This window comes from Aquarana catesbeiana, linkage group LG03, assembly GCF_042186555.1.
Source record: "Aquarana catesbeiana isolate 2022-GZ linkage group LG03, ASM4218655v1, whole genome shotgun sequence".
Lineage (NCBI taxonomy): Eukaryota > Metazoa > Chordata > Amphibia > Anura > Ranidae > Aquarana > Aquarana catesbeiana.
This window is the reverse complement of record NC_133326.1, coordinates 680,130,950-680,145,741: the sequence shown is the minus strand read 5'-3', so window position 1 is coordinate 680,145,741 and position 14,792 is coordinate 680,130,950. Positions and strand designations below refer to the sequence as shown.

The following is a 14,792-nucleotide window of genomic DNA, read 5'->3' as shown; positions in this document are numbered from 1 at the left end:
AGAAAACATATAGCACAGTGAGGAAGGTTTGTGGTCCAGGAGGATAGGACAGTCAAAATTAGAAGCGGGGCCCCCCCTTCCACAGTTGCGGAATGCCGGCCGCCCGCATAGCGGAAGCAGTGCGGCCGATTTATAGGGGCGCTAGACTAATTTGCCTCTCAGCCCAGTCCGCCCCATATGACTGGCGCTACACTAACAGTGTATCGCAAGCTGGCAGGGATTCTTTACGTGCTGCCCCCCTGCAAAGTGCTGCCCTAGGCCTGGGCCTTGTCGGCCTAGGCCAGGATACAGCGTTGATTATACCCCCCTCCTCCTCCTCCATTAATTTGCCATTATACCCCCCTCCTCCTCCTACATTAATTTGCCATTATACTCCCCTCCTCCATTCATTTGCCATTATACACCCTCCTCCTTCATTTATTTGCCATTATACCTCCCTCCTCCTCCTCCATTAATTTGCCATTATACCCCCCTCCTCCTCCTCCGTTTATTTGCCATTATACCTCCCTCCTCCTCCTCCATTAAGTTGCCATTATACCCCCCTCCTCCATTCATTTGCCATTATACCCCCTCCTCCATTCATTTGCCATTATACTCCCCTCCTCCTCCATTCATTTGCCATTATACACCCTCCTCCTTCATTTATTTGCCATTATACTCCCCTCCTCCATTAATTTGCCATTATACCCCCCTCCTCCTCCTCCATTCATTTGCCATTATACTCCCCTCCTCCTCCATTCATTTGCCATTATACACCCTCCTCCTCCTCCTTCATTTATTTGCCATTATACCCCCTCCACCTCCTCCATTCATTTGCCATTATACTCCCCTCCTCAGGCCCGGACTGGCCATAGGTCACACCGGGCGTTTGCCCGGTGGGCCTGGGGCCGCATGTTTGGCTGTGACATGCAGGGCCGTCCAAGGGTTCCGACATGCATGGCCCGCCGTAGATGTTCTGCATATGCTGGTTGTGGTGTGAGGAGCGGAGGCATTCTCCGCCTACCAAGCCCTTCCATGGCAACCTAGGCTGCTGCTAAACAAAGTCCCTGTTCGCGCATGCGCCCCGCAGCCAATGGGCCAGGAGAGGAGGGGGGACTGAGAAGCCAAGGAAGAGGCCTTATGCATCTCAGAACCGCCTCCTGCAAGTAAAAGCCGGCGAGGTGCTGCAGCCGCCTATAGGGAAAGCATTGAGGCTGGTGTATGCCCACCTCCTTTCCCGCCAGTGAAGAGGACAGATCTGAATGCTCCAGGCCAGAGAGCGCTCCTTATGGTAATTTAGTAACTCAGTAAGTGCAGTCTGATTGTGCACCCACTTGCTGTCTCTGGGCATCTCCCTCAGCAGCCATGTGCCTGGCTCAAGCTGAAGGGGAGACCATTCTACCCAGAAAAGTTGACTGTGTACAGTATGAAGTGTTTAACAGGCTAATGGCCTGTACACACGGGCGGACTTTTCGACTGGACTGGTCGACGGACCGAATCCGGCAGACAATCTGACCGTGTGGGGGCTTCATCGGACTTTCAGCGGATTGTTTCTGTCGAAACTCTGACAGACTTTAGATTTGGAACATGTTTCAAATCTTTACGTCGGAACTCCGCCGGACCCAGTTCCTATCAAAAAGTCCGCTCGTCTGTATGCTAGTCCGACGGACGAAAACCAACGCTAGGGCAGCTATTGGCTACTGGGTATGAACTTCCTTATTTTAGTCCGGTCGTACGTCATTACGTACGAATCCGTCGGACTTTGGTGTGATCGTATGTAGGCAAGTCCATTCGTTCGAAAGTCCGTCGGAAGTCCATCAAAAGTCCGTCAAAAGTCAGTCGGAAAGACTGTTGGACCTTTGTTGCCGAAGAGTCCGCCCGTGTGTACAGGGCATTACAAGCACTACTAAAAGTAATACTCAAAAAGCCAGTTATTAAGCAAAACTCCTTTATAACTGGCTCTGTAATGTTTTATAACTGGCTCTGTGAGTAATGCTTTAACTGGCATTGCAGCACTAACAAAGCCAGTTGTAAAGCATTACTCACAGAGCCAGTTATAAAACATTACAGAGCCAGTCATAAAGGAGGTTTGCTGAGTAAAGCCTATTGCACATGTGTACAGTAGTCGGTCCAACAGAAGCCGGCCATTCAGCCCGGCTTCTGTCGAAAGCTCATGACCGAAAAAGGTCAGTGTTCTTAGCCAATGGCTGAGAGCGCTGACCTAAGTGTTCTGGCGGGGGGGGGCTCTGTCAGAACACAATAGCTCAGAAGGGGAGAACGCTGTACTAACATCGGATTGTTAGTACAGCGGCTCCGACCTGAGCGGTCAGTTTAGTGATGTGTACAAGGCTTAATAATTTATAACTTTCAGTGGTCTCAAAGTCAGTCATTACGCAGTATTCACAAAGCCAGTTACTTGCAGGAATTGGGGCTGATCTGAGATGTGATGGTGCAAAGCTCAGTTGTTTTCTTACTATTATTCAAGTGGGTTACAGCATTTACTTAACTATAAAGATTCCTTTCCATGTGAAGTTGACAGTTTTTTTTTTGGATGTATCTGGCACTCTCAATTTCTTTGAAAACATTATTTTGTCCAAAAGGTTGCCCCTGGATTAGAGCAACCCTCATCTTGTGCTGCTTCATACTATTTTCAGGACCCCACCATTAAAACCTGAGTTAAAGTAATCAAATCCACACATCCTGGAACCCCACATCCCGCGAACCCCCCCCCCCCACCCGGCTGCTAAGTCTAAAATGCCGGGCCTATTTTTTTGCCACAGTCCGGGCCTGCCCCTCCTCCTCCATTCATTTGCCATTATACCCCCCTCCTTCATTCATTTGCCATTATACCCCCCTCCTCCTTCATTCATTTGCCATTATACCCCCCTCCTCCTTCATTCATTTGCCATTATATCCCCCTCCTCCTCCATTAATTTGCCATTATACCCCCCTCCTTCATTCATTTGCCATTATACCCCCCTGTCCTCCCCCATTCATTTGCATCCTAACCCCCTGTCATCCCCATTAATTTGCATTATACCCCCCTCCTCCATTCATCTGCCCTCATCCCCCTCTTCTCCTCTAGTCACCTCCCACATATCTCCCCAGTCACCTTTCCCATTCCCCGTGTTCCCCCCTCTCCCCTCCCCTTCTCTCCTGCATGCTTGTCTCCACATTTCCCCTCCGGGCCCCATCCTAACTCCCTATACCCCCCCCTCTCCCTGGTCAGCATGGCTCCTACCTGCTCCTACCTGCCTCCCCCAGGCACAGACGGCCATAGGTAACCAAAGACGAGGGAAAAGCAAATATGCGGAAGCCAGGAAGTTGATAGTGAGATCCCCTCCCTTAGCCGGTAGTGTCTCCCCAGATTCTCTGCCCTGGTGACCCTCTCCTTCACCGCCCCAAGTCTATCGGTGTCCGGGGACTGGTTCAGCTCGTCTCCCAGCCTCCGCCCCCCACACAGCTCACCTAGGGACAGACATGTGTGCGCTCAGTCAGAACTCCTCACACTGTGCGGGGAGAGGGAATACCATTCTCTTCACTGTGCTGGAGAGAGAGGACATGGTGCTGGTTAGTCACCGGGACTCGGAAGGGAAGAAGAGAGCGCCCCTTCATATGGTGCCCATGGCACTTGCCATATCTGCCGTACCCTGGATACGCCACTGGCTGGAGGGGGTAGACCCTCCTCTCTAAATGCTAGCTGTTTGGGCAGAAGAGCAAATCACAAACTATTCACAGCATAATAGTAAGGTGGAAAACAGACTCAAGTGCAGCACTTACTGGCTACAAGGAGATGTTTATATGTAATATTTCATATGTAGATGACTACGAAGAACTAAAAAATGAAAAGTTGGTGTGATCTGTTTTTAGGAGCCAACAAAACAAATCCATTGAAATGCACATTTTAAGATACATTATACTGTCAAAAGTATTGGGATGCCCGCCTTTACAGACACATGAACTTTAATAGTGCGTAGGGTTCAATATTGAGTTGGCCCACCCTTGACAGCTATAACAGCTTCAACTCTTCTGGAAAGGCTGTCCACAAGGTTTAGGAGTGTGTCTATGGGAATGTTTGACCATTCTTCCAGAAGCACATTTGTGAGGTTAGGCACTGATGTTGGATGAGAAGGCCTGGCTCACAGTCTCCGCTCCAATTCATCCAAAGGTGTTCTATTGGGTTGAGATCAGGACTCTGTGCAGTTCCTCCACAAAGTCGCTCATCAATGTCTTTATGGATCTTGCTTTGTGCACTGGTCCAAATCATTTGGTGGAGGGGGGGTTATGGTGTGGGGTTGTTTTTCAGGGGTTGGGCTTGGCCCCTTAGTTCCGGTGAAGGGAACTCTTAAGGCGTCAGCATACCAAGACTTTGCGGGAACAGTTTGGGGTTGGTCCATTCCTTTTCCAACATGACTGTACACCAGTGCACAAACAAAGTCCAAAAATACATGGATGAGCGAGTTTGGAGTGGAGGAACTGCACAGAGTGCTGATCTCAACCCGATAGAACACCTTTGGGATGAATTAGAGCGGAGGCTGCGAGCCAGGCCTTCTCTCCAATATCATTGCCTGACCTCACAAATGTGTTTCTGGAAGAATGGTCAAACATTCCCATAGACACACTCCTAAACCTTGTGGACAGCCTTCCCAGAAGAGTTGAAGCTGTTATAGCTGCAAAAGGTGGGCCAACTCAATATTGAACCCTACGGACTTATGCCCTGTACACACGGTCGGACATTGAATGGACATTCCGACAACAAAATCCATGGATTTTTTCTGACGGATGTTGGCTCAAACTTGTCTTGCATACACACAGTCGCACAAAGTTGTCGGAAAATCCGATCGTTCTGAACGCGGTGACGTAAAACACGTACATCGGGACTATAAACGGGGCAGTAGCCAATAGCTTTCGTCTCTTAATTTATTCTGAGCATGCGTGGCACTTTGTGCGTCGGAACTGTCCACACACGATCGGAATTTAAAATATCGGATTTTGGTGTCGGAAAATTTGCCTGCTCTCAAACAATTCCGATGGAAAATGTCCGATGGAGCCCACACACGGTCGGAATTTCCGACAACAAGCTCCGATCGCACATATTCCGTCAGAAAGTCCGACCGTGTGTACAGGGCATTAGACTGGGATGTCATTGACGTTCATGTGAGTGCGTGTAAAGGCAGGTGTCCCAATTAGTCTAAATTTAAAAAAAAATGCACCTGAAAGATCTTACCTGACCTTTCAGGTTGTTGCCAAATACAACTGCCTCTTTGTTATTACCTGATAGCCACTCATCTTTTGGAATTCCTTCAAATGATTTGCTACTGCTACTTAGAAAGGGTCTATCTATTCTGTTGCAATTGATTAAAGTAAAGCTTGCTGACTGAACTATGGGAGCTGCCATTGGTCAGCTCAGCTCCCTTTGAAGTACTAGTTCCCTACCTGTCATATCGATCCTTCGGCATCAATACCAGAGTCACTAACCTGGAAGGAATAGGCAGATGGGCATGTTAGAGAAAAGTCAGAAGTCTGTAGTCTAGTGATTTCAGGTATTAGGGGATCAGCACGACAGACAGGCAACTAGCATTTGGAAATGAGAAGTCAGCAATGGTAGACTTCATGTTTTTCTCTCCCTAACTTTCAGGTTATGAAAACCCGACAATGATTCGAAGACAACAGGAGGTAATTACTTTTTATTTATTTAATTCTTTATCTATCATTTTTGTTACCTAGTTTTTAACCAACAGATACTTATTTTGTATTCTATGGAACAACACTGAGAGAACGTTCTTTGACTTGTAATTATATGCTTGATTTTATAGTATTCCTTTCAGTGTAGATCATATCTTTAATTTATTATTAAAAAAAAAAGTGACACTATGGAATGCATAAAAAAAAAAAAAAATTGCTGTACAAATGACTCTGCAGTCACAAATAATCTAGTGGCCATTAGGCAGTATTTTCCTGAAATACCACAATCAGGAATATACTGCATTGTGACCACTAGGTGGAGCTGAAAATCATAGGAAATACACATATTAGGCACATTATGGAGAATATTTGTGAGGGCTGTGTGAATGGAGAGGCATTTATACAGCTATTTTTTATTTATTTTTTTATAAATAAAGCTGCAAGTTTTCTGTAACTTTTTTTTTTTTTCTTTTGATGTAGACAACTTTCTAACTTTCTGTTTGAGCTAACAAGGCCTCCTCTGCATTACTGAAATTCCAAGCAATGTTATATATATATATATATATATATATATATATATATATATATATATATATATATATATATATATATATATATATATATATATATATTATAATATAATATATATATATATATTTTTTTTGCCTAGATATACACTTTTCATTCAGATCCACATATCAAGCTTATCAAGTTTTTTCTTTTCTATTTAAATACTATTGCAGGGTGAAGATTTAGTATACTCTACTGTAAATCATTCCGCGTCCATGCGCAAAAATACAAAGGGACCTTTGGAGAGACCGCCAGATCCCGCAACAGAGACTGTCTACGCTGAAGTGAGAAAGAGCTGAAGAAACAATTTCAAGTTTTTTTTGCAGAGGGGAGTTTTATGATCTTTTCCCAAATGTAAACAAAAAAACAAAAAAATAAGCCACTGAAGCAACAAACTAGAAAAATATAAAAAAAGTAAAAAAATTGTAAAGAATTTTTTTTTCTATGGCAGTTTTTTATATGCCGTGTACACACGGGCAGACTTTTCGACCGGACTGGTCCGACAGACTTTCGACAGACTTTTGATGGACTTCCGACGGACTTTTGAATGAACGGACTTGCCTACACATGATCACACCAAAGTCCGACGGATTCGTACGTGATGACGTACGACCGGACTAAAATAAGGAAGTTGATAGCCAGTAGCCAATAGCTGCCCTAGCGTGGGTTTTCGTCCGTCAGACTAGCATACAGACGAGCGATTTTTTGACCGGACTCGAGTCCTTCGGAAAGATTTGAAGCATGTTCCAAATCTAAAGTCCATCAGATTTTCGACTGGAAAAGACAGCTGAAGGTCCAATGAAGCCCCACACACGATCGGATTGTCCGCCGGACTCGGTCCGTCGGACCAGTCCGGTCAAAAAGTCCGCACGTGTGTACGCGGCATTACAGATACCTCTGAATTAGACATATAAGAAGGCAAGTATGGTGGCCTGAATTTATTGGAGGAGTTGGGGGGGGGGTATTTAAGCAGCCCACTCACCTGTATCCCTTGTCGGTTCTGATGCATGCTTTGTTACGTCACTAGGCCGACTCTTCCCAGCTTACTGCGTAGTTTGTGAGTCTGTGTAATCGATACCAGTGTCTAGCAACTTTCCGTTCATGGTCTTCGTCGGTGCTTCTTGCTCACTGTTGTAGGTAGGACTTGACTTTCTTGTACCGTTAGCAAATGTTACGATTCGATTATGTTCTCAGCTCTCAACCCTTCGTAGTTTGCGGCCCATGAGCCGTCATCGGTAGTGTCCTGGCTTCACTCGGCACAGGCATTGTAGATTCGTAGATTGTAGATTCGTAGGTGTTCTTTTGCCTTGTTTCCGGATCTGCAAACTTACGAATTGCTCGCAGACCTTCAAAAGATCTGTGTAGTCTTTTCGATTAATCACTATATCATATTTAAATTCATTTTGAAAAAAGAATCTTCGAATCGTTGCCGGCCGTTGTCCGACATCGCTTGGCTCAAGCATTACTGATGCATGTTCGGTCCCTTCTTTTTGTAATAATCGTTATCCCAACCACTGCACAGGCTCCCCTCATCACATCGCAAAACACCATAGTTGGCTTAGTTGTAAGCTGTGCAGTAGCCAACAGCCCGATTTGAATCCCAGTCACGTCGGCGGCTCTACGATTCGAAACCTTGGCATGACACATCTCGATTCCATCTGTTGTACACACCACAAGCTGCCACAGCTCTGTCTCCATCATGAGGCACATACCACAAGCAACCAGTCGTTTCTCAGACCATTCAGATGTACGATCGCATTTACTCACAAACACATACATAGTCCAGCTTCATAAAACTCTGACACAAGTCGGCACAGTTGTTCATTTCCATATATCATGACTTGGGGTGATACACGGCCATGGCTTATCCCCACACGTTCCAATTTCTCTGCTGTCTTTGTTTTCGCCTCCCTGATGAGAGGCTACTTTCTTGTAACTGTTGCAAGCACATCTTCAGTGGCACATGACCCGGCCACTCACTATCTCCAGTGGCACACAGTACGGCCACTCATTGTCTCCAGTGGCACTCAAACCTGGCCGCTCACGCTTTTTCTGTCTGTCGTTTCTCCTTTAGGTCAGTTAAGTTCAGGTTGTTCCATCCTGCACCAGGTTGGACGTTATTTCCACAGGTAAAAAAAAAAAAAAAGAAGAAATTAACTCAGGGCCCACATCTTCACCCAGGGGGTCAGTCACATTTAGGAGTAGGATTGAATGGAGGAGAAGATTTGGATGCCGCACACCGGATGTAGTCAAAAAATTTCACTTTATTGAAAAAATGGGATCATCAAAATGACAAGACTGTCATGCAGAAAGTACAGGTAAGCTGACGCGTTTCGCACTCAGGACTGAGTGCTTACTCATAGCTACTCGTAGTTGCCCCTCCTCCCCAAACTCGGTCTCTGTGCCTGTCCTGACTCCCCCACTCACAGGTATGCCAGACATCAGTCCCTCCATCTTCCCAGCTCATCTCGTCCCAGCCGGCATCAGGAAGGACATATTGGATGGCAAGGACGTTAATCTAGCCTGCCTCCTCATCTCAGTCCATGACGTAGCTGAGAACAAGTCATATGACTCGTCTCATTAACCAATCGTTATCTCGTAACACACTGAAGGCCTATCACACCGCCTGGAAGTTTTTTAGCCTCATGCCCCGTGTTGGCGACAGGAGACATCAAGCACATTCTGGCCTTCATTTCGTATTGTCACGCGCAGATGACTTTGTCTCATAACACCATCAGGCTGTACTTGGTCAGCATCCAACATTTTCTGTCCTTACAGAACCCCGGAAAGCCTTCCCTGTTCACAGCCCATGCAGTCAAGTCCATCCTACGTGGCATTCAGAAGCAGTAGGCAGTTGCCCGTAGTCAATAGCAATCGCTTACCCATCTCAAGTACCACGTTCAGGGACATCTTGGCCATCCTCTCACATTTCCCATTCAAGTTACTGCCCAGCCTGGTCATACAAGCGGCTATCTACCTGACCTTCTACAGTTTCTTATGGCCCAGCGAGCGTGTCTCCGCCGTGGGAACAAACAGGCTCAGGTGAGTACGCTATACTGTACATGTATAGAGCCATGACAGATCCTCTTTATACTCCTTTATACATGTATACAGCCATGGCAGGTCCACTATGTACTCCTATATACACGTATAGAGCCATGACAGGTCCTCTTTATACTCCTATATTCATGTATACAGCCATGACAGGTCCTCTTTATACACCTATATACATGTATAGAGCCATGGCAGGTCCTCTATATACTGCTATATACATGTATAGAGCCATGACAGGTCCTCTTTATAATCCTATATACATGTATAAAGCCATGACAGGTCCTCTTTATACTCCTATATACATGTATAGAGCCATGACATGTCCTCTTAATTACTTCTATATGCTTGTATAGAGACATGACAGGTTCTCTTTCTATCCCTATATACATGTATAGAGCCATGACAGGTCCTCTTTATACTCCTATATACATCCATACTAAAGAAGAGCCAGGAACGGCAGGGGCCAGCACAGAGGTGGATGGAGACAAAGAGGTGCAGGCACCAGAAAAGAGTAGATGGGTGACAGTCAGGAAGAATAGAGGGGAAAGTGGCAGGGAGGCCGATCCTGGGCTGGAACACCCCAATAAGTTTGCTCCATAGAGTGACATTGGTGAAACCAGTCAGGGACCAGCACTGCTGGAGCTGAGGGACTCTCCTAGCTACAGTACCAGGGGAAGAACTCCTCCAGGGAAAGTGTGTGTGTGGGGGGGTGGGGGGTGGGGGGGGGCAAAGGGAAAGGATAGACAGTTTCTGGTGGTATGCGGACTCATTTCTTAGAAGGACAGAGAGAGCAATCTTTTCTCGTTTATATCGCAAACAATAAAATACTGAAAAGACTGAACATTTTGAAAGAAACAATATTTTCTACTTTCTGTTTCAGTATTTTATCAAATAAAATCAAATGTCTTCATAAATTTAGGACAAAATGTATTCTGCTACATGTCTTGGGCAAAAAAAAAAAAATGACAATAGGTTTATAATAATTGGTTTGCGTTAAAGTTATAGCATCTACAAACTATAGTATATATATATATATATATATATATATATATATATATATATATATATATATATATATATATTTGAAAATTGATCAATACTGATGTACAGAGGGCCTAATCTAATTTCTTGAGGCCCCTTAAAATGCCAGGACAGTACAAATACCCCCCAAATGACCCCTTTATGGAAGTACACTGTCCAAGGTATTACGTAAGAAGCATAACCAGTTTTTAGAAGTTGTAATATTTTGGAAAATAAAATTCTTTTCTTTTTCTCAGTTTTTTTGTTTTAACACATTGTGCAGTACAGAGTCATCACTGACTGGGACACTGACTGATGACGTTATGTAAAAAAAATAAAATAATTTTTTATTCAAATTTTTAAACATTTTTTTTAACAATTTTTTACATTTTTTACATTTTTTTTTTTTTTAATTCTTTTATCAGAGTAGTTCAGTATCACCATAATGGCACTGTACTACTCTAGGAGGGAGATCAGGGATCTTTTTTTTTTTTTTTTTTACACTGTGGTTGTGTTACAGTGGTGAACATTGTAACAGCAACCACAGGCTTCCATTCATGACAGCTTGCTTTCTGTTGTCATGCTGTGATTGACTACAGCTAATCACATGGTACAGGGTGCTGTGATTGGCCCAGCTACAATGTGATAGCTGTGGGCCAATCCCAGCACCTCTACAGAAAGCACAACTGTTATGAATCAAAAGCATTCATAACAGTTTTGTATACATTGCGATCATGTGATCCCTCAGCCACTTAAAGCACCAGGGATACCAGGAATTGTAATCTGCTGTGTCCGGTGGGCACAGCGGTTACTGGAATGGCGTGCTGTACACCCCAGAGGGTGCGCAAGTGCACATGTGCAGAGAAATGTATTACTATGTTGCTGATCCTGCCCGTGGCGCCCACCTTAAGGTGGTTAAAGTGGAGCTGAAGTTCTGCTGTAAGGAACAGCGTTCAGGCAGGTTTTTTACTGCAGAAGAGACATGCACCGTCATGGTATATATTTACTCAACCCAACCCAATCTTTTTTATTTCACCAAAAGATTGGGTAAACTATTTTGTGTGTTTGCGCTATTTTTCATTTAAGTGTATTTTTACTGAAAATATGCATTTGATAAATAGCTGCGCAAATATCATTCGACATGAAAAATTGCAACTACCACCATTTTATTTCAGGGTCTCTGCTTTCAAAAAATATATATTTGTGGGGGAGGGGGTCTACAGTGATTTCTAGCAAAAAATGCAGATTTTTACATCTGAAAAAAAAATTGCCCTGGTGAACAAGTGGTTAAATTTAATAAGTGTATATTTAGTTTAATAGAATTTAATTCATTTATTAGTTCATTATTCATTATTTATTTTGTTCTGATCTCTGGTAGAGACTATTTAGAGAATTAAATAAAGTAAGTGCAACCAAAAAATATGTACCACTACCGGTAAATATCAAATGTATAAAATGTTTGCTCAATCAATAATAAAAATGCAATTCATCCAAACATAAACATGTTACATAAAATTGTCACCATTTCATAAGTGTTTTCTCAAATTAATTTAAATAAAATGAATAAAAGTACATAAAAATAAATACGTGAATAAATAAATATAAGGACCACCAGTCCATCCAATTCCTATATATATACACTTTGTTACCAAAACTATTTGGGCGTCTGCCTTTACACGCACATGAACTTTAAACAGTTTAATGACATCCCAGTCTTAGTCCGTAGGGTTCAATATTGAGTTGGCCCACTCTTTGCAGCTATAACAGCTTCAACTCTTCTGGGAAGGCTGTCCACAAGGTTTAGGAGTGTGTCTATGGGAATGTTTGACCATTCTTCCAGAAGCACATTTGTGAGGTCGGGCACTGATGTTGGACGAGAAGGCCTGGCACGCAGTCTCTGCTCTAATTCATCCCAAAGGTGTTCTATTGGGTCTACCGCTCTAATTCACGTCTTTATGGACCTTGCTTCGTGCACTGATGCTCAGTCATGTTGGAAAGAAAGGGGCCATCCCCAAACCTTTGCCACAAAGTTAGGAGCATGAAATTGTCCAAAATGTCTTGGTATGCTGATGCCTTAAGACTTCCCTTCACTGGAACTAAGGGGCCAAGCCCAAACCCTGAAAAACAACCCTGCACATAGGCATGCACACAGGGTGTGCCGGGTGTGCCTGGGCACACCCTAATCACCCCATGTGCATTAGTATTATCCAGGAGCAGCACCAGGTGGGCAGTTGGGGGTGCCAGTGGCCAGTGTAAATGCCCCCATTATATAAAAGTCTAGGTTCAACCTTAGAAACACGTTACACCCGTATTTAGGGTGTACTGTAATGTGCTCTCAATCAACTGTCTCCCACCTGTGACAGCATAATTCCCCTCCACCAAATGATTTGGACCAGTCCATAAAGACATGGATGAGCGGGTTTGGGATGGAGGAACTTGACTGTCCGGACCTTAACCCGATAGAACACCTTTGGGATTAATTAGAGCGGAGACTGTGAGCCAGGCCTTCTGTGCAACATCAGTGCCTGACCTCACAAATGCACTTCTGGAAGAATGGTCAAACTTTCCCATAGACACACTCCTAAACCTTGTGGACAGCCTTCCCAGAAGAGCCCAAGCTGTTATATCTGCAAAGAGTGGGCCAACTCAATATTGAACCCTACGGAGTAAGACTGGGATGCCATTAAAGTTCATGTGCGTGTAAATGCGGGTGTCCCAATACTTTTGGTAATATAGTGTGTGTGTGTGTATATATATATATATATATATATATATATATATATATATATATATATATATATATATATATATATATATATATATATATATATATATATATATATACGTGTGTGTGTGTACCTGCATGAAAAATGAATATGTAAATAAATAAATAGATGAATAAAGTTGCCACCAGTTCATCCAATTATGTCCAGTTCACATTCTATTTAGAATCATCAGAGTGCTGTTAAGACCATGTGATATATGTTTCCCTTTTACTGTGCTCAGAATTAAGTACAGTAGAACCTTGGATTGCGAGCATAATTCATTCCAGGAAAAAAGCTTGTAATCCAAAGCACTCGTATATCAAAGCGAGTTTCCCCATAAGAAAGAATGAAGCTCAGATGATTCGTTCCACAAACCATTTACTGTAATCATAAATTCTTAAGTCTATAATCCATATTAAAAGATTATAGCAACTTTGAGGCATCTTCAGGGAATGCTTGGGTAATCTTCCTGTAATGTCGGATCCAAATCACATCAATTAGGATGAGGATTAGGGCTCATGCACACTGCAGCTCCAAAAAAAAACTGATTTTACAGGCATTTGAGCTTTTATTTCAGCTTGAAGCTCTTGTGCACATTTATATTGAGCTTCTTTGAACTTTTTGTTAAGCATAAGCGTTATTTTTTACAAACCCCCCCCCCCCCTTAAAGTCTATGGGCACAAGTTGGATAGAAGTCACCTCGAAGTAGCATAGGAAACATTTCTAAATTCGAAGCGACTTAAGACATCTCTCATTGACTAAAATGGAATTTCATATGTCACGCGTCTTGGAGTCTCACAAGTTGGATCCTCGCTCGTTTATCAAGTTAAAATTTATTTAAAAAAATTTTGCTCGTCTTGAAAAAAAATTGCAGACCACGTTACTCGCAATCCAAGGTTTTCCTGTATATAAATAATTTTATTTATTTCATGTGATTTATTTATATTATTTTCACCATACACCTATGTGTGTGTGTTAATAAAATATATAGAGGCATAAATACGTTTTTCATTATGTTTTATTACATATAAAGTTCTTATACATACACTCTTTGATGTTATTGTAAATGTTTTTCCAATCTGTCCAATTACTCACCTTGTGTCCTCCCCCATCCCCACACCCCCCCCTATATATACCATATGACTTTTGTCCATATGGTTACCATTATTTGGATGATCCCGCATCTCATCTGTTTTATAATAAGCTTCAATTATCTTCAGTTTTACAAGACCAGAACTCAACTTCCCGTCTTTTGAGTGTTGATAACTGGCTGTTTTTTTTGCATATGTGAATACATAATATTGGTTTTATGATTGTTCATACTGTGAATAAAGCTCAGTATTTTTTGCTACGACTGTTCCATGGCCTGGTGACTTCAATATGCAATATTTATATTCTTTATCAGGAATAAAAAAAGTCATAGAAAAAAAGTAATAATACAAACAGTAATGATACTTCAGCTTGAAAGTGAACACTGTCACCTCCAAGCTGCAATGGTCCTATACAAGGCCATCTATTTAATATAGTAACTGTCAAATACAGTTCCATTATGTAAAAAAAAAAAAAAAAATTAGAAGAGGAATTCCAGGCTATAGCTAACAAATCTTAAAAATGCCCCCCCCCCCCCCCCCCCATCATAACAGCTATGCTGACCAAACTTTGTAAGAAAGACCTGTATACTTACCTATTTTCAAGGCACTCCATTCCGGTCATATGATT

The 14,792-nt window shown here is 43.0% G+C and overlaps 1 protein-coding gene across 2 annotated transcripts in view; it reads left to right on the top strand.

Annotated features, from left to right (window-relative positions):
- Positions 1–10,002, top strand: part of LOC141133522 (uncharacterized) — a 93,550-nt gene extending 83,548 nt beyond the window's left edge. For both annotated transcript variants that reach the window (XM_073622951.1, XM_073622950.1), the window contains exons 8-9: positions 5,618–5,655; positions 6,408–10,002. In XM_073622951.1, coding sequence (XP_073479052.1) covers positions 5,618–5,655; positions 6,408–6,533 — 164 coding nt within the window. In that variant the 3' untranslated portion in view covers positions 6,534–10,002. The remainder of the gene's footprint in view (positions 1–5,617; positions 5,656–6,407) is intronic.
- Positions 10,003–14,792: the final 4,790 nt, after the last annotated feature.